This window comes from Chiloscyllium punctatum, chromosome 39 (assembly GCF_047496795.1).
Source record: "Chiloscyllium punctatum isolate Juve2018m chromosome 39, sChiPun1.3, whole genome shotgun sequence".
NCBI lineage: Eukaryota > Metazoa > Chordata > Chondrichthyes > Orectolobiformes > Hemiscylliidae > Chiloscyllium > Chiloscyllium punctatum.
Genome location: NC_092777.1, coordinates 70230132 through 70251493, shown reverse-complemented (window position 1 = coordinate 70251493; position 21362 = coordinate 70230132). Strand labels below are relative to the sequence as shown.

Below are 21362 nucleotides of genomic sequence, written 5' to 3'. Positions count from 1 at the left end.
CGCTTTTCCAGCAAGACATTTTCAACAATATTCCATTTGCCTGTATTATTATCGATGCCTGTATAGGGACTCCCACATCTCTCTGTTCTGTAACTTTCTGCAGTCTTTCTCCATTTCAATAATATTCAGCTCTCCTGCCAAAGTGCGTAACTTCACATTTCCTCTCATTATATTCTATCTGCCAAGTTCCCACTCACTCACTTACCCTGTCTACATCCCTCTGCAGACTCTTGCCTTCCCACTTACTTTTGTGTTATCTGCAAACCTGGCAGTAGCGCTGTCACTTTTCCTCATCCACGTCATTAATGTGTATTGTAAATAATTGTAATCCCAGCAGTGATTCCTGTGGCACTTCAGGTTGTCATCCTGAAAGTACCCTCTTTAACCCAACTGTCATGTTTTCCATTAGTTAGCTAATCCTCCAACCATGTTAATCAACTACCTCCAACACCATGGGCTCTAGTCTGATTAAGTATTCTCCTGAAGTTGACGGCCCCTAGCGCCTCATGGATGCCCAGTCTTGTGCTGCTAGATCGGTTTGAAGTCTGTCCCATTTAGCAGGGTGATAGTACCACACAACACGATGGAGGGGATTCTCAATGTGGACAGTGCGGTGGTCACTTTTACCGATCCTGTCATGGACAGATGCTTCCGCAGCCGGCAGATTAGTAAGGATGAGGTCAGGTATGTCTTTTCCTCTTGTTGGTTCCTTCACCACATGCCGCAGACCCCAGTCCAGCGGTTATCTTCTTTAGGACCCGACCAGCTTGGTCAGGAATGCTGCTGCCGAGTCACTCATGGTGGTGGACAGTGTAATCCTCCACCCAGAGTACACTTCGTTCCCTTGCCACCCTCAGTGCTTCCTCCAAGTGTTGTTCAACATGGAGGAGTAACAATTCATCAGCCGAAGGAGGACGGTACGTGGTAACCAGTAAGAGGTTTCCTTACCCAAGTTTAACCTGAAGCCATGAAACTTCGTGGGGTCCAGATTCGATGTCAAGGACTTCCTGGGCAACTCCCTCCCGACTGTATCCCACTGTGCCGCCACGTGTGCTGGATCTATCCTGCTGGTGGGACAGGACATATCCAGGGATGGTAAAGGAGGGGTCTGAGGTATTATCTGTAAGGTATGATTCTGTAAGAATGACTAGTCTGTGAGACTGCACTAGCTCCCAGGTTAATAAGGAGGATTTTACAGGGTTAAATTGGCTGTTTCTGCCATTGTCTTTTTGAGTGCTGAGGTTGACGCTGGGTGTTCTGTCCAGTTTCACTTCTTTTTCTGAGACTTTTGAGCAATTTGAAACAGTTTGCTCGGCCATTTCAGAGATTAGTTAAGTACCAACTATGTTGCTGTGGTCACATGAGGGCCAGACCAACTGAGTTTGGCAGATTTCCTTCTCTAAAGGGCATTAAGTGAACCAGGTGGGTTTTCACAGCAATGGTTACCTAGTTAGCATTAAACATGCACTTTCAGATTCTATGTGAATTCAAATTTCAACATCATGTAAGATTTGAAACTCAGTCTGCAGCCTCCTAGGTTACTGGTCCAGTAACACTACCACTCCACAGCTGAGAACACTGCCAATCTCCCTAACTATAATCTTCCAACATTCGAATTTCAACAACTGCTTCAGTCAATCAGAAAGTTGTACAAATAAGTCCACTGCTTAAGGAAGCTGCGAGAGGGAGCCCACAAAATTACAGACCATTTAAGTCAAAGTCTAAATGATTTGAATGAATGGTTCAGGATAGGATGATCAATAAGCTTGTAAATATTCAGCTGAGCAGAGAGGTTTATAAAGGGGCAGTCATGGTTCAGGAATGGGAGTGATATGTTAGAAGAGGTGATGTATGTAGTGGATGGGGAATGTGTGCAGATGTTAATTCTATTGACTTACATGGACAATCAGGAGAAATCTTTCCAAAATGATTCTTTGTTAAAGTTGGAACTGACAGAATTAAAAGTAGATGATGGGCTTGGTTAGGACACTGACCTAACAACAGGAAACAGAGAGTGGGGATAATGAGCAGGTGTAAATGGAGGTGAGGGGGGGGCTTGCTGACGGGATACTGGTCTCTGTGCAGTTATTTCAGCAGGTCCTTTAATGACGGTGGGGGGTGTGTTGATGGGATACTGGTCTCTGTGCAATTCTTCAATTCCTTTGACTGAGAAGCATCTATCTCGCGCCACCTTAAAAATATTCAATCTACCTGGTTACGTGAACAGGAGAAGCTGTGGCAAGTGAATATCAATGCAGGAAAATTACAGGCTGCCCATTTTGAATCAGGAAAGTATGTAAAGTGGGACTTTCTAAATGGTGGACAACCAGAAACAATGAGCAACAAGATCAGAAGTCAAAGTGAACTCATCATTATCTTCTATTCCCAATCATGACGTTTTAATCGAAAGTGGTATGGTGGCTTCATATCGCAAGGACACGAACACAAGACAATCAAGGTTCTAGCTGTCCACACCTGGTTCGGAGTACCACCTCAGGAAGGAGGAGACTGATCTTGGAGGGAATGCACCAGAAAGCTGCTGGGACTTCATGAGTTTAATTCTGTGCAGAGATGAAACAATCTGGGATTGGATCTCTGGAATTTAGAAGAGTAAGGGGTGATTTCATTGAAACTTTCAATGTTTTAAGGGCTACAGAAATAGTAGATAAATAAACTATTTCCGTTACTTGGGGAGTCTAGAATGAGGGGGCAGAGTTTAAAAATGGGAGCCAGGTCTCTTGAGGAATGAATACTGGAAATATCTTTAGACACAAAGGGTGACAGATGTTTGAAATTCTCTTCTGCAAACGGTAATTAATTCTGAATAATGTTCATTTAATCTGACATTGAGAGATTACAGTGAAGCAAGGATAAGGAGGAATATGGAGCAAAGGCAGAAGATACGGGGGTGGGTCACAAATCAGTCATGGTAGATGGAGTGGGCTGAAAGGGCTGAATGGTCTGTTCTTTCTCTTAGAGACTGAGGGGGCTATAGGATGCAGGGGTAAGGGGGGGCTGTGGGATGGGGGGGGGGGAATGTGGGGTGGAGGGGTTAATCTGGGCAGTAGGGGGGGTGGAATTTGAGGATGAGGTTCCCAGTTCACAGGTTCTTGTCTGACTGGCCATGTGCTCCCTGTGAATGAAGATGGGGTTTAATCCTACCCATTGTCATTAATCATTTCAATAAAGAACCTGTCTAGTTATTTCACCGAGTGGATCCTCCATATTCCTCACAGAAATGAACCAGGGCCTAGCTCCCTTTCTCACTTTGTTTGTGACAGAGGAACACCAATCCCCAGCATCTGACCCTGATCTACAGCATCAGTACCACGGAGAGACAGGGAGGGCACACTGTCCCCAAAAACAGGCAGGATCTGGGTACACTGTCCCCAATAACAGGCAGGATCCGGGTACACTGTCCCCAATAACAGACAGGATTAAGGTACACTGTCCCCAATAACAGGCAGGATCTGGGTACACTGTCCCCAATAACAGACAGGATTAAGGTACACTGTCCCCAATAACAGACAGGATCTGGGTACACTGTCCCCAATAACAGACAGGATTAAGGTACACTGTCCCCAATAACAGGCAGGATCTGGGTACACTGTCCCCAATAACAGACAGGATTAAGGTACACTGTCCCCAATAACAGACAGGATCTGGGTACACTGTCCCCAATAACAGACAGGATCTGGGTACACTGTCCCCAATAACAGACAGGATTAAGGTACACTGTCCCCAATAACAGACAGGATCTGGGCACACTGTCCCCAATAACAGACAGGATCTGGGTACACTGTCCCCAATAACAGACAGGATTAAGGTACACTGTCCCCAATAACAGACAGGATCTGGGTACACTGTCCCCAATAACAGACAGGATTAAGGTACACTGTCCCCAATAACAGACAGGATCTGGGTACACTGTCCCCAATAACAGACAGGATTAAGGTACACTGTCCCCAATAACAGACAGGATCTGGGTACACTGTCCCCAATAACAGACAGGATTAAGGTACACTGTCCCCAATAACAGACAGGATCTGGGCACACTGTCCCCAATAACAGACAGGATCTGGGCACACTGTCCCCAATAACAGACAGGATCTGGGCACACTGTCCCCAATAACAAACAAGGCCGTCACAAACCGTGCCCATTAACAGACAGGCTGTGAGCACCATGTCCCCAGGAACAAAGAGGGACTGGGATCCCGTCCCCGGGAACAACCAGGATTTGAGCGGCCCGTCCCCATCACCAAGGGGCGAGGGAGCAGAGCGAGGCGATAAAGCGGCGGTTCTCCGAACGCTCTCACCTCTTCCCCATCCATGAACTGTAGCCCGAGGTGGATGAAGTTGTCCACTCGGATAAAGCCCGGGCTGTCTGCAGCCACCGCATCAAAAACCTCCCGCAGTTTGTGGACGGTCTGAGCGAGCGATTCCTGCCCGCGGTCTCCAGCTCCATCTCTATCCATCGCCAGCGGCTTCTGCAGCAACTCGGGCAGATCGCAACATCAGCACCACAGCGCAATGACATCACACCCACTCACACCCACTCACACTCACACTCACACCCACCCACACATACTCACACTCACACTCACACCCACTCACACTCACACTCACATTCACACCCACTCACACACACACCCACTCACACTCACCCACTCACACTCACACATACTCACACTCACACACTCACACCCACTCACACCCACTCACACTCACACTCACACCCACCCACACATACTCACACTCACACTCACACCCACTCACACTCACACTCACATTCACACCCACTCACACACACACCCACTCACACTCACCCACTCACACTCACACATACTCACACTCACACACTCACACCCACTCACACTCACACTCACACCCACCCACACATACTCACACTCACACTCACACCCACTCACACTCACACTCACATTCACACCCACTCACACACACACCCACTCACACTCACCCACTCACACTCACACATACTCACACTCACACACTCACACCCACTCACACCCACTCACACTCACACTCACACCCACCCACACATACTCACACTCACACTCACACCCACTCACACTCACACCCACCCACACATACTCACACTCACACTCACACTCACACCCACTCACACTCACACTCACACCCACCCACACATACTCACACTCACACCCACTCACACTCACACACACATACTCACACTCATACCCACCCACACATACTCACACTCACACACTCACACTCACACCCACCCACACATACTCACACTCACACACCCACTCACACTCACACTCACACACTCACACCCACCCACACATACTCACACTCACACACCCACTCACACTCACACTCACCCACTCACACTCACCCACTCACACTCACACACTCACCCACTCACACTCACCCACTCACACTCACACACTCACCCACTCACACCCACTCACACTCACACTCTCACACACACACATACTCACACTCACACTCACACCCACCCATACATACTCACACTCACACTCACACCCACTCACACTCACATTCACACCCACTCACACACACACCCACTCACACTCACACTCACACTCACCCACTCACCCACTCACACACTCACCCACACACTCACACATACTCACACTCACACACTCACACCCACTCACACACACATACTCACACTCACACACACTCACACCCACTCACACTCATACCCACTCACACACTCACTCACACACACACCCACACTCTCACACTCACACACACTCACACACACTCACACACACACACTCACACACACACACTCACACTCACACATACACTCACACACTCACACCCACTCACACTCACACTCACACCCACTCACACACACCCACACATACTCACACTCACACACTCACACCCACACTCACACCCAATCACACACTCACACATACTCACACATACTCACTCACACACACATACTCACACTCACACACCCACACACAGTCACACACACACCCACACTCACACTCACTCACACACTCACACTGAGACCCTGGGTAATAACGAACTAACAACAATATACACTGAGATCCTAGGTAATACCTAGCTAATAACAATAATACTCTGAAACCCTGGGTAATAACTAACTAGCAGCAATTATACTCTGAGACTATGGGTAATAACTAGCTAGCAACAATATACACTGAAACCCTGAGTAATAACGAGCCATTAACAATATACACTGAGACCCTTGGTAATAACTGGCCAGCAACAATGTATACTGAGATGCTGGGTAATAACCCAGCCAGCACCAATACACACTGAGACCCTGGGGAATAACCAGATAGCCGTTATTCAGACATCCTTCAGGACATCTCCTTTTTGACAACCCTGTGGTTCCTCACTATTACCCTTCCCATTTCTTTGAGACCCTTTTTACTTTTTTTAAAATTTGCATCATTGCCATTCTCTTTTATAAACACAGACCTTCAGAAACTCCAGGAAAATCCAACCAGACTCACAATTATACCTCTGTCTCTCTTTTCACGATTGTGCTGAGTTCCTCTAGCGCAGAACCTCAGAATTATTACAGTGCATGATGAGGCCACTTAGCCCATTGTGCCTGCACACCTTCTATTCTCTATTGCCAATCTCTTGCCCCTTCCCCCATTTCCCTGTACACCATTATTATCAAACATAACAATACAGTCTCCCCTTCAATGTTTCACTTGAGCCTGCCTCCATCACTTTTCCAGGCAGTGCATTGCAAACTCTAATGACTTTTTTTCTCACATCGCCCTTGCTTCATTTGCCCATCACTTTCAACCATTGCCATCTTGGTCTTGTTCCTTTTGTGAGCAAGACTAGTTTCTCCTTATCCACTTTGTCCTCACCTGAATCTCCTCTCAGCCTCTCCACTCTAGGAAGAACGGTCCCAACTTCTTCATTCTGTCCTCATCGCCGAAATCTCTCATCCCTGGAACCATTCTTGTCAATCCTTTCTGCTCTCTCTCCAACACATTCACCTCTTTCCTATAATGTAGTGCCCACATCTTTACACAATATCCAGCTGAGGCCTAACAAGTGCCTTAGACAAAGTCAACATCACCTCCCTGCTCTTGTTGTTTTTATTTCAGTTTTCCAGCATCCTGAATATTTTGCTATTTGTTACCATTCTCTTTTTCTTGCTCCATCACTCTTTGGTCATTTCCATCTCTCCTGCCTTCCACCTACTCAAGACCTTCCCTTTTCCTAATTTCCATCGCCGTCTTCCCTGACTCTGGAAAGATTTTAATAACAATCAGTGTTAAATCACTCCATTCTGATAGAAGGTGAAGAGCAGAAAAAATCCCCCTGTTTCATTTTGCACTGATGAGGAATTGGTTGTGTTTGGTGAATTGGTTCTGTTTTAACAAGTTAATCCTGTATTGTCCAGATTCTTTTAACACAAAGATGTACATATCCAGAAGGTCAACTGAAAGGACCTAGGATCAAAAAGATCCAAACTTCTGAATATGTAAAATATTCCAAACAATTGTTTGAGAGATTGTCAGATGAATGAATCAGAATTCTGATGTTCTGAACCCTGAGGCATATTCAAAGTTCAAAGTTCAAAGGTTTGCATTAAGGGGGCAGTTTGAATAGGTCTCTGCTGCTTTGATTCTGAGCTTCCCTGGACTGATATTAGCAGCTTCCTTCCAAGGGAAGAGAAATTAAATGTTGTCCTTACAGGTAGATTGCTTTCCATCATACTTTTGGAGAAAGTGTGACTCTTAACCACAACAACCTTAAACAGAGAGAGCAGGCAGAAATGTCTGCAGGTGGCTCCGCACTGATACTGATTGAGGAGGAGAGAAACCAGCTCACACTGCCCTGTACCAGGAATCACACAAACAGAAAGTTTCAGACATGGACACTACGCAAAGCAAACCCCAACAGTTATCCAGGGAAAGGTCCATGCCCAGCACCTCAACAGCATCCTACCACGGTCCACCAGAGGGACCCCACGTCTTTAACAGAGACACGGTCAGTTTGCTCCTTCAGTCTGCCCCAGATTTTCCTTCAGGATGCCAGTTGTGTTTGTTTCTGACAGATACATGCTCTGGCTATACAGCTGAATCGTGACAATGCCTGGTGTCATCACTTGGGTAGTATTAACCACACAGTCCCTTCACTTCCTGGAAATAAGCAGACTCCATTCGAAGGTGCTCTGACAGCTTTAGCATTTCACTAACTTCTCCACCTGGATACCCAGCCGACACTCCTGCCCTTAGATCTAACCCTCAGGTCCCACTGATGATACCCTGCCTCCTGGGTAAAACCTCTTGTCTGGACCAATCAGTCAGAGTGGACAGAGTGGTACAACTCATGCATTGATATAGAAGCTTCAATATAAATAACAATAAAATATCCCCAAGCTCATCTCAGGCTTGAGGGAAAGATGACACTGACTGAGCCAGAGCAATGTACCAAAGCTTAGTTATAGCAGAGTTTAAAGAAAGTGCGGGAGATTGAGAAGTGGAGCAGTTTAGAGAGAATGGTGGGACTTAGGAGAGGCAAGGAATAGACACAAAGAGCAGCATGAGTTGGGGTGAGGCACAGAGAGAAGAGAGGGCAGAGGTTTGTATCAAAGGGAGGTCGACACAAGAGGAGAGCAGCACCAGAGGAGGTTCCAGAGATGAGGATAAGAAATATTCGATTCAAACCCAAAGATGAGAATTTTAAACTCATCTCTGGTGGACCATGAATCACTTTAGTTCTGCAAAAACACTGGATGGTGGGTGAACTGGACTCAGTGCAAGCTGGTGTATAAAGATTTGGATGTACTGACATTGGTGAAGGTGGTGGGCAGTCAGTTACGTCTGGAATGCAGTGAAAAAGGTTTGGGTTAAAGCCAGTGGCTGTCTCAGTCACCAGGAGTGAGACAATGACTTCAAACCACAGTCAGACAAATCCACATGATTTAATAGGATGACTGCTTGGAAAGTGGTACCTTAGCCCCCATGATGCTGAATTATACCAAAGCCATTCCTTAAATGAGGCAGCTGTGAGGAAAGGGAGGCAGTGTAACGATATTGCTAGACACACTGGAGTATCATGTACAGGTGTGGGCACCTTGCTATAGGAAAGATATAAGTGCATTGCAGAGAGTGCAGAAGTGGTTTACAAAAACGATTCCAGAAACAAGAATGGACTTCAGTAAGGCAATTGATAAGGTTCCCCATGGTAGGCTGATGGAGTAAGTGAAATTGCTATGGCCCAGGGTGTATTAGCTAGATGGATAGAGAACTGGCTGTGCAGTGGTGGAAGAGGACTAGATTGGGTTGGGATATCTGGTCGGCATGGACGGGTTGGACCGAAGGGTCTGTTTCTGTACTGTACATCTCTATGACTCTATAACTGTGACCAGTGGTGTCTCACAGGGATCCGTGGTGGGACCACTGCTGTTTGTGATTTACACAAATGATTTGGAGGAAGGTGCAGGTAGTCTGATTAGCAAGTTTGCAGATGACACTAAGATTGGTGGAATAGCAGATAGCCAGAGAATGCAGCAGAATATGGATAGATTGGAGAGTTGGGCAGAGAAATGGCAGATGGAGTTCAATCCGGCCAAATGTGAGGTGATGCATTTTGGAACATCCAATTCAAGAGCGAAATATACAGGAGGGTCATAGAGATGTACAGCACAGAAACAGACCCTTCGGTCCAACCCATCCATGCCAACCAGATATCCCAACCCAATCTAGTCCCACCTGCCAGCACTTGGCCCATATCCCTCCAAACCCTTCCTATTCATATACTCATCCAAATGCTTCTTAAATGTTGCAATTGTACCAGCCTCTACCACTTCTTCTGGCAGCTCATTCCATGCACGTACCACCCTCTGCGTGAAAATGTTGCCCCTTAGGTCTCTTTTATATCTTTCCCCTCTCACCCTAAACCTATGCCCTCTAGTTCAGGACTCCCTGACCCCAGGGAAAAGACTTTGTCTATTTACCTGATCCATGCCCCTCATAATTTTGTAAACCTCTATAAGGTCAACCCTCAGCCTCTGATGCTCCAGGGAAAACAGCCCCAGCCTGTTCAGCCTCTCCCTGTAGCTCAAATCCTCCAACCCTGGCAATATCCTTGTAAATCTTTTCTGAACCCTTTCAAGTTTCACAACATTTTTCCAATAGGAAGGAGACCAGAATTGCACACAATATTCCAACAGTGGCCTAACCAATGTCTTGTATAGCTGCAACATGACCTCCCAACTCCTGTACTCAATACTCTGACCAATAAAGGAAAGTATACCAAACGCCTTCTTCACTATCCTATCTACCTGCAACTCCACTTTCAAGGAGCTATGAACCTGCACTCCAAGGTCTCTATGCTCAGCAACATTCCCTAGGATCTTACCATTAAGTGTATAAGTCCTGCTAAGATTTGCTTTCCCAAAATGCAGCACCTCGCATTTATCTGAATTAAACTCCATCTGCCCCTTCTCAGCCCATTGGCCCATCTGGTCAAGATCCTGTTGTAATCTGAGGCAACCCTCTTCGCTGTCCACTACCCCTCCAATTTTGGTGTCATCTGCAAACTTACTAACTCTACCTCTTATGCTCACATCCAAATCATTTATGTAAATGTCAAAAAGTAGAGGACCCAGCACCGATCCTTATGGCACTCCACTGGTCACAGACCTCCAGTCTGAAAAACAACCCTCCACCACCACCCTCTGTCTTCTAAATGGAAATGCCTGAGGAAGATTGACATAGAGAGACCTGGGTGTTCAGGTCCATTGTTCCCTGATGGTGGTAATGCAGGTCAGTGAGTGGTCAAGAAGGCATACAGCATGCTTTCCTTCATCGGACGGGGTATTGAGTACAAGAGTTGGCTGGTTATGTTACAGTTGTATAAGACTTTGGTTCGGCCACGTTTGGAATACTGTGTACAGTTCTGGTCACCACATTACCAAAAGGATGTGAATGGTTTAGAGAGGGTACAGGGGAGGTTCACCAGGATGTTGCCTGGTATGGAGGATGCTAGCTATGAGGAGAGATTGAGTAGATTAGAGTTATTTTCATTGGAAAGAAGGAGGTTGGGGTGGGGGGTGGGTGTGGAATCCTGATTGAGGCCTACAAAATCTATGATTTGGAGATGCTGGTGTTGGACTGGGGTGTACAAAGTTAAAAATCACACAATACCAGATTATAGTCCAACAGGTTTAATTGGAAGCACACTAGCTTTCGGAGCGTCACTCCTTCATCAGGTGATAGTGGAGAGCTCAATCCTAACACACAGAATTTATAGCAAAAATTTACAGTGTGATGTAAATGAAATTACACATTGAAAAATACCATGGTTGTCTATTGAGTCTTTCATCTGTTAGAATACCATGATAGTTTCACTTCTTTCATGTGTAAATCACAAAACCTTTTCTTAAAAGTTGCATTCTCAGGTTAGCTGTTAACAATGGTGATAGTTAGACAATATGTTGAAGGTGTTGGCCCCCTGTGTTCTCTGTCTATGCCATGATGTTTAGATTGATTCTAATCTAAAAAGTGCGATACCTTCAACATATTGTCTCGCTTACATCAATTGTTACAGCTAACCTGAGAATGCAACTTTTAAAAAAAGGTTTTATGATTTACACATGAAAGAAGCGAAACTATCATGGTATTTGAACAGATGAAAAACTCAACAGACGATCAAGGTATTTTTCAATGTATAATTTCAGTTACATCACACTGTAAACTTTTGCTATAAATTCTGTGCCTTACAATTGTGTCCCCCACTATCACCTGATGAAGGAGCGATGCTCCGAAAGCTAGTGCTTCCAATTAAACCTGTTGGACTATAACCTGGTGCGTGATTTTTAACTTTGTACAAAATTGTGAGTGATGTAGACAGGGTGGATAGCACAAAACATTTTCCCCAGAACGGGGGATTCAATTACTAGGGGCCACGAGTTTAAGGTGAGAGGGGAAGAATTTAGGGGAGGTATGTGTGGAAAGTTCTTTACACAGAGGGTGCTGGGAACATGCTGCCAGCAGAGGTGGTAGGGGCAGGAATGATAGTGCCATTTAAGATGTATCCAGACATGAATGGGCAGGGAGCAAAGGGATACAGATCCTTAGGAAATAGGTGACAGGTTTAGGTCGAGGATCTGGATCGGCACAGGTTCGGAGGGCCGAAGGGCCCGTTCCTGTGCTGTAATTTTGTTTGTTCTTTGAGAAACTTCAGCGATGAGGAAAGGTTGAAGTTGGGATTGCTTTTGGAGAAAAAGCTGAGGGGTCTGATCTGAGATTTTCACAATCATGAGCAGGTTGGAGAAATAGTGTGCAGCTGTTCCCACTCATAAAACGAACAAGATATTTAAAATGATGTGTAAATGAAGCAAGGGTGATGTGAGACAAAGCTGTCTTACCCAGAGAGCAGTTAGGGTCTGAATGTGCTGCCTGAATCGGGGTGGAGGTGGGTTTAATTAAAGGATTGGAAAGGATACTGGCTATTTGGATAAAAATAGTGTGCAGGGAAATGGTAGGAAATTGACACCTGGTAATAATACATGTTTGAATTGTTAGTTTCTGCAGGACGTATTGGAAGTGAGTTGATCTGGGCACTGTGCTGGTGAGTTTCTACTCGGGTGTCTGGTCTCATATTTACAGGACATCCCAGAACCAGATGTGTTGTTTTAAAACAATGTACTTTAAGTACATTTAAGTTGCCATTGAACAAGCATATGGACATACATGGAATAGTGTAGGTTGGATGGGCTTCAGATTGGTATGACAGGTCGGTGCAACATCGAGGGCCGAAGGGCCTGTACTACCCTGTAATGTTCTGTGTTCTAAGTTCTATGAGAGTTCCATGGTCACCATACCAGAGGCTAGTTTTCAATTCCTGACTTATTAATTGCAGTTTTACTGGGCGCTGTGATTTTGAAACCACGTCCCTCAGAGAATCAGTCTGTGCCTCTGGTTTACTCAATAAGTGACATTCCCACCCCATCACCAACTCCCCAGAACTTTACAGCCATGAGGTTCAAAACCTCAGCTCCACCGATAAGTCAGCATGCTCATGGAATCTCATCACTTTCTCAATCTGCAGAAAACATGCTCCTGAATGAGGGGCCTGGAGACTAATCGTATGGAGCCTGACACCCCCACCTTTCACACGAATGCAACCTTCCTTGCAGATCCCACTCTGCCCCACTGTTAAAGCCAGAGTGTGGTGTAGCTAGTTGCTAAATCACTGACCAGTCAATCCTCTGCTTTCTCCACTTGTTTGATTGGCACCAGCTCTTCACTCAGTACTCCTGAGGCACTCTTCAATAAATGCTTCCATTAGATGTGAGACCAGAGCCTCGGTTGGAAACTCACTTTGACTCTCAATTGTACTAGAGCACTTTACATAGAGACAGGAAAGGGTAATGGAAACCCTGGGCCTCCCAGTTGTTTCCCAGGGAACAGGCTGACTGAGGGCAGTGTGCTCTAATGTAAAACAGAGCAGGATCAGTATCATGGTGATCAGGAGCAAAGAGCTGGCTCAACAGCCCTCCAGAACCCATGGTCTCAGACAAAGACAAATCCTGTAACACACACTCTTTACCAAACCACACAATACAGTCAACCTCACTCCATGCACTGTTGTTAGATAGTTAACACATTGGGCTCAGTGTGAGGGACACCAGCCGGGACAGTCAGTGATAAGCGTGTGCCAGTTTCCATAAAGCAGGTAAAAACAAGGACTGCAGATCCTGGAAACCAGAGTCTAGATTAGAGTGGTGCTGGAAAAGCACAGCAGGTCAGGCAGCATCGGTATTCCTGATGAAGAGCTTTTGCCCGAAACGTTGATTGTCCTGCTCCTTGGATATTGCCTGAACTGCTGTGCTTTTCCAGCACCACTCTATAATCTAGTTCCCATAAAGCAGGCAATCATTATCCATCCCTAACCAGCCTCAGTCATGGTGAACTGTTGCACTTATGAGGTAAAATTGCTTCTATAATACTGTTGGAAATTTTGAGTTGTCAAATATGTTTTTTAAAAATTCACTGGTGGGACACGAGCACCGCTGGCTGACCAGCATTTATTGCTGTTCCTAGTTGCCCTGGAGGTGAAACCACTGCAGTCCCTGTAAGGTAGGACTACAATGCTCTGAGGGAGGACCTAGGTGGGCCATCCAGCTTCGTATCTTTGTTGAGATTTCATAGCAATTGATACAACTGTGTGGTTTGCTGCATCACTCCAAGGGCAGGTATGGGTCTGGAGTCACATACAGGCCACAGCCGGTGAGAATCACAGATTTCGCACATTAGTGAGCAAAGTGGGCTTTTACAATGATCACTAACAGTTATCCTTAATTCTAGATATTTTTCACTGAATCCAAATTCCACCATCTGCCATGGCAAGATTCAAACCTGGGTCTCGAGCACATTAGCTGACTTTCTGGATTAATAGTCTAGCGAGAATAACATTAGGCCTAATTAACACGCTGATTTAGTCTCTTACCTGTGGGAGACTGGACATTAACAATGGTCAGGGGAACACAGTTAACCATAGAATCCCTTTAGCCCAGCAAGTCCACATGGACCCATTCTCCCTATTGCTTTACATTTACCCCTGACTAACGGACCTAGACACATCTCTGAACACTTTGGGTGGTCACAAAGTTGGTCCCTTTTTTTCCTAAAAGCTACTCCTTTTCTCATGGATACCCTGTCCTTGGTTTTTTTCAGAGAGGATATTAAACTCTCCCAGTTCTGATCAGACTGGTTGGATACAGAGATTAAAAGGGTATTGAGAGGCCTTTTTATTTATTTGTAAATAGATGAAACTTCAAGTCAAAGTGGTCATGTATTAGAAGTGACCTGTATAATGAAAGTGGAGCGGTCAGCTCTCTAGCTGGGCAGTTCAGTCCATAGACAGCTAGGAGTTCAGCTGTGTGGAAACAGGTTGCAAAACTCCCTCTTTCTGCCCTAACTTCAACCTGTAAGCATTTGTTCCATTTTTGTTTACTGTGTTTTAGGAAGGTTTGCTTATTAGGACATGTATATTCAGAACAGCATAATTAAGTCTAGTTTGGATAGATTGAGTTCTGTCAGGGTTCTCTATTCTGTTCTTGGTGTTTCATTGTGTAATTTTGTGAATAAACTTTTGCCTGTTTTAAAACCTGGTAGTCAACCTCGCTAACTTACTCACTGTACACTTGCTGCAATAAATTGCAAAGTTATAGTCTAGGCTGCCAGCTTAAGAATGCTTCGAGTGGTCTGGCCTAGTCCATAACAGATTGGAGGCTCTTTGTGGGATTTTAAACAGCGAGTAGTAGGTGCTAGTGTCTTTATTTTGGGTGTTGGTTTGGTTGGAAGACAAAGCTTGGGGTAGGAATGGCTCTTTCAGTCGCCAAAGGTTTTCTGGAGATGGATGCGGTGACTTTGGAAATTTTGCAAAAGGTGAAAAAGACCAAGCTGCAGGAATTAACAGACCAGCTGGGGTTGGACCTGCCTGCTTCGGAGGGAAGGAGAGATAATTACAGCAGTCGCTCAGCATTTAAACTTGCTGGAGAAACCATCAGAATCTATGGAAATAGCAAGAGGTCAATTGCAAATGAAGCAGCTTGAGTTAGAGGTGAGAGATACGGAAAGGGCAGCAGAAATGAAACAGTTTGAGTTACGATTAAAAGCAGAAGAGAGGAAAGAGAGCAAAAGAGAAAGGAAGAGAGGTTTTGAACTTCAAAAGGAAAGTCAGCTTAAACGGCTGGAGATAAAGGCTGAGGATAGGCTCAGAGAGGAAGAGAGTGAGGAGCAGCAAGACCCTGGTAGTCAGAACCCTCGTGAGAAACTGGTTATGTTCAAGCATTGCCTAAATTTGATGAGGCAATCCTTCACCACTTCATAGTGTTCAAAGGAAACAGAAATCTTAGAAAAAACACATTTATTAAACAATTCACAAAAGATCATTCCCAGAACTGCAATCTCAGAAAATATACAACCACAGCCATTGCCAAAAGCCCAGCTCCACATTCTGCAGTCAGTGTGGTGAACAGGACAGGCAGGATCGTGCAGGGATGGAGCTACATTAGCAGAACAATCCCTGCACAACAATCAGTGAGGGCAGAGATGTGACGGGGGGGGGGGGGGGGGGGGGCGGAGAAGGAGGTGGGCTGATGGTGGTGATCACTTAGGCCAACTCCACAGCTACTGGCTCAGCACTAGGTGTCACAATCAGACGAGGTTCAACCAGAGTGCTCCAACTTTCAGTTACCTGTTGGAACAGAGTGAGAAACAGCTTAGTCAATACAATGGAATTATCTACAGTGCAAATTTCAGAAGCAAGCCATTCAACACACGTAGACTGGGATGTGACCGGTGGCTGCATCCACCATCCACCAGAGTTGCCCTGAGGAATTGGAAGTCATGTGCAGATCAGACACTAATGAGGATCCGCCCCTGAACTCACATTTGGTTACACTGCTCGATCTGACAGTATGGCAGGATAAGGTCACAGCTGATAATCACTGCTTTACAAGTGCAGTCTGGGACCGGAGAGCTCATTGTACATAGCATAACATGTGGCATGGGGCTCAGCGGTTAGCATGGCTGCCTCACAGCACCAGGGACCTGGGTTCAATTCCAGACGCGGGGGACTGTCTGTGCGGAGTCTGCACATTCTCCAGGATCTGCGTGGGTTTCCTCCAGGTGCTCCGGTTTCCTCCAACAATCCAAAGATGTGCAGATGGATTGGATATGCTAAATTGCCCATAGTGTTCAGGGGTGTGTAGGTTAAGTGTGTTAGTCAGGGGCAAATGTAGAGTAATGGGTCTGAGTGGGGCACTCTGAGGAGGAACAGTGTGGACTTGTTGGGTTGAAGGACCTATTTCCACACTGTAGGGATTCTATGATAATATGTCACACACACACTAGACAGACAAAAAAAAACTTCCCCACACATCCCCTCCCACCCCCAACCTGCAGCAACATGTGCCACACCCCTATGTCCCATCCTGAGAAACCTTGCCTCCACAGGTGGGTGTAAACAATCTAACACCACCATTTTAATGAAGAGTTTTCCCATGCTCTGTGCAACATTTAATCCTCAATGAATTTGACCAAAGCTCTAATTATTCATTGTGGGGTCTTGCTATGCGCAAATTGGCAGTTGAGTTTCTTATGGTTTCAATGGTGGATAAGCAGAACAGGGTCGGTTGTGATGGGATAGAGTAAGGACGTTATCTCTTTTTGTTGTGATGACCTCACACAGTATAGAGGTCAGCTAGCATCCCGTTTCCCTCCATGATGGTTAGCTCCCACTGCACGTACCTGGGGCTGTCTTGCCACTGCATACTCCACCACATCCTCACCGTTCTTTGTTGGATAAATAAGGTCAAACTTCCCAGGCTCTTTAGAACGTTCTGGAACAAAGTGATACAGTATATGGTAATCCTCAGACACAGGCCAAAGAATCTAAATTGTTGCAGCAAATGCACTGATGAGAATGTGGAATAGTCACTATCCATAATTCAATCAACTACATGGCTGAAATGAAGATCAATATTGTTCAATATGGAAGATGGCTGAACAATAAACATACAATCCCCCCCTGCCCCCGCCCACCCTACTTTCCTTGGTTACATATTCCAAAGATCACGAGCATAGTCGAATCTAAACCAGCTCATCAACCACTCACTGGAGAGTGAGCTTTTAATGTTGACAGCTGGAGCTCTCTGTTCCCAATCTGCACCGATGGAGCTCCCCAGAGAGGCAGTGACAGATAGGAGACCCATCAGCTCTCCCCAAGGGACTTTACCCCCATCCTGGCTGGATTCTGGAGATGGAATGGGATCTCAGCCCTGGCTAGCCTTTTGCTCAGTATCTCAGAATAAACTCAGAGCCACCCAAGAGCCCAGTAGATAGTTGTTTGATTATTAAAATGCTTTGGCAGTTCTGAGATATTGGGATTTTTGTTTCATAAACACTGTCCCTTTTGTTTCAGTCCTGTTCCTGTATAGAACCTCACCTGTGGACACGGAATCCAAACACAGCTCCACTTCTTGGGTACTGGCATTGTAACTCACAATTCTTCCTTCCTTTAAGGAATGATTTCACAAGTCATTCAAACGGCTTCCCAGCTCACCCTCTCCTTGTCTCTGTAACCTGTAACTTTCCCATCATTCACTGAACCCTCCCTCACCAGTCTTGGCTGGTACTAGCCCCCATGCTGCCTCCCCATGGCAACTCCCCACCTATCCTCATGCTGCCTCCACACCTCCCCTGCCACCCCCAATAACCTGTCTCCCAATAACCCTCAATCCCTGTACCCTCCACCAACCCCCACCCCCCGACCAGGAGCCCATCTCTCTTCCACCAACTAGGCCTTTGTTGCCTGTTCCTGACCCTGTCCTCCACTTTCCATTTCCCTCTTCGCTGTCAAGTGCATTCCCTCCAGGCATCAGTGGTTGTCTCCTCCTTGTCCACATACCCATCCTTTCTATCACTACCCCTTCCCCATTTCACTGCCCAGTACAGCCCCACTTTACCCTCCCACCTGACACTTCTTCAATGCTGCCCCATGCTGCCACCCTCTGCCCCAGTAGCTCCCACCATCCCCCAAACCCCGCATCCAATCCGCCATGTTTGTGCTAAATGAACACTCATTCCCTTTAATACCTTGTAGTCTGACAGCTCTGGTGTGTAATTCTCTGATAGTTCCAACATCTGAGGAGGAAAGCAGATACAATCATGTGAGGGTGTGGAGATTCACAATAACAGACTGATCTCAGAAAGTGCCTCCTCCAGCCAGTGCATCCCCAGAACTCTGCCCACCACCTTCAGACAAATACTTCTAACTGCCCACTGACCCCAATTACACATCCTGCTTCAATGGGAGCTTTCCTCGGGAGCTGATCCTACTCGGCTTCAAGGGTTTGCCCAGATTCCAACCAAAGGCTTCAGATACTCGTTTTCATCTTCACTCCTTTAAGGTTCAAAACCTTTCACCTACTTTTCTTCTCAATTTTCATCATCTTGAAATGTTCACACATTAACTCAAAGCCAGCGCTTCCCTAAAGAAAACAGAGATTCTATCCAACTGATTGAAATTTGTAATGTCTAGAAATAGTTTCCATGTCTGCCTCTGTACATTCTCAAGGACAACAACCCCATTCTTACAGCGGCAAATATCACCAAGTTATTGTTAGAGCTAGACAGTGCAGTCTGTATTCCAATAAAGGTCAGGGATATGTTTAAACAAATGTTGAAGGTGCCCAGAATGACTGCACAGAGGTTACCTTAAAGGCAATTCTTTCTCCCACTTCAGGTGGTGCAGCTAGGAGTGGAAGTTTGCTGTAGTCTCTCTTGGGAGCCCCAGGAGAACTCTGTTCAAAGGCAGAAACACACAATTATAAACAGTAATTGGGATGCAGAGGTATTTGCAGTCCTGGACCCAAAGCTCCTTTCTGGCTGCAACTTTCCTAGGTCATACTGTAACCACACAGCTACCTCGCTATCTCTCTCTCTCTCTCTCTCACCCACATCAGATTACTGGAAAAACAAGAGGGGCCCTGCTCATGGAGTGCGTTTTGGGCTGGATCCTACACAAAACTTGTGAAACCAACCAGGTTTTATTTTTATCTTGTCTTGGAGAAATCCGAGAGGGTTAACAAATCATCTCACAGCAATGAAATCCCTTTGAAAGAGCAATCACAAAATGGTTGTATTTATCATTAACTTAGAGAGTGGTATACCCAAGTACAAAACTACAGTCTTTGACTCCAGGTTAATTACACACTTACAGGAGAGAGTTGGGTCAGATATTAATTAAAATGTTAGACTGCAGATAAGTAAGAATAAAGTGAACAGGGTCCTAGGTTTTGCAAATTGAGACATTCAGTATAGAGGACAGGGAGTATTGTTAAACTTGTACAAAACACTAACTCAGCCTCAGCTGGAGGATCGTGCTCAGTTCGGCAGCACATTTCAGGAGACTGACAGGGTGTTAGAGCACTTACAGGGCTCTCGAGACTGGTCTGAGGGGAAGGACTTCAGCTTCCTCTGAGGTGGAACTCAGTTGGTCTTGTCTGATGATCTACATAATGGTGTAAATAGTCTCCTAGCACGCTGTAATCGGTCTTACAAAGAGTCCACCAGCTTTGTTCTATCAAATTTCTGATTAGAGTTAAACAAAATTACTGCATACTTGCCCTCAGATCGACTCACCTCGACAACAGGCTGCTTATTAGTTAACGATTGATTTGATTCTCCAGGTTTGGGTTCCTGGCTATTTTCATAGTTATAGTAAAAGCAGCCCGTTCCTCTGCCCCTGCCCCGGAATGCCCCTCGCTGCTGACGTCCCCCTCTCCATGGGAATCCATTAAATCCTCGACCTCGCCCCCTTCCATTGCCCTGTCCGAAGTCCGAATGCTCTGCTGGCTTAGGGAGCAGGGTAGCAGGTGTTGGGCGATATCCCTCTGTGTTAGTTTGGCCTGGCGCTGCAGCATCTTCACTTCCAGCTCTACTCTTGGTTTGCTCGGATTCAGAATCTTGAGAGTCTGAAGAAGCTGTAGGTGATGTCCTGGCAGCAAGAGACTTACCATTTTCAGAATGGCCAGATATCCTTTCCACTGGAGGCAGAGCTCTGTGATTCAGAGTGAGGGCTTTCTTAACTCTAGGTGTTTGAAAGTCACTGCTCTGAGAGTCCGAGCTGCTGTCTGTACTTACTCCTGCCATTTTAGGGGTAAGGTCAGTCTGGGCAGGTCTCTTCCCATGTCGAGAGTTGGGATGTTTCTTTGTCGAGTTGCCCTTCCCCTCACTCTTGGTGATGGTGTGACCTGTTGCCAGCTGTGGAGTCTTTGCCTGTGGATGGTCACTCTCACTGATGCTGCTGGATGAACACTCACTGTCTATTGCCTGCACTGCCACTTTCCTTGGAGGCAGAATATCATTTGAAACATTTATTCCTTCTGCTTGTTTAGAGAGTGGTGTCGGAGCAGTAGGCTCTGAGGGAGCTTTCCCCAAACATCCAGAACTGGCTCTTTTTCGGGAACAATCCTGTCTGGTTTGATCTTTGCTGGATTTATCTTTCTTCTTTTTGCAATGTTTCTTTTGAATATTACACTTTGCACCATCTTCTATTGTTTTCTTTCGTTTTTTCACACTCTCCACATTTCCAATCTCTATAGTTTCTTCCACAGAATGATGCCTCTGCTCCTTCAGCCCAGCCTCCTTCCTTTTTTTCTTTCTTTGACCAGTTTCACCCTGTGCCTGTTGTTCCTCCACAGATAGGTGCCGGTGTCTTTTCTTTGGTTTCACTGCCAGCCAGTCTGGAGAGCTGCTGGTCACAAACCCATTTTCTGTAATCAGCTCCTCCTGTTGCACTCTGTAAAAGGTGAACAGACA

General features: G+C 45.9%; 2 protein-coding genes across 2 annotated transcripts in view; both read right to left on the bottom strand.

Annotated features, from left to right (window-relative positions):
• The window catches only part of LOC140464203 (rab11 family-interacting protein 4A-like), a 207746-nt gene extending 203236 nt beyond the window's left edge, over positions 1 to 4510 (bottom strand). Inside the window, exon 1 of the mRNA XM_072559054.1 lies at positions 4317 to 4510. Coding sequence (XP_072415155.1) covers positions 4317 to 4475 — 159 coding nt within the window. The 5' untranslated portion in view covers positions 4476 to 4510. The remainder of the gene's footprint in view (positions 1 to 4316) is intronic.
• An 11376-nt stretch (positions 4511 to 15886) lies between these two features.
• Positions 15887 to 21362, bottom strand: LOC140464202 (uncharacterized; the record flags this gene model as incomplete). The annotated part of the gene is made up of 6 exons (XM_072559053.1): positions 15887 to 16233; positions 17289 to 17380; positions 17986 to 18055; positions 18636 to 18683; positions 19256 to 19342; positions 20184 to 21362. Coding segments are annotated over 6 exons (1560 nt in total), but the record flags the coding sequence as incomplete, so codon positions are not given.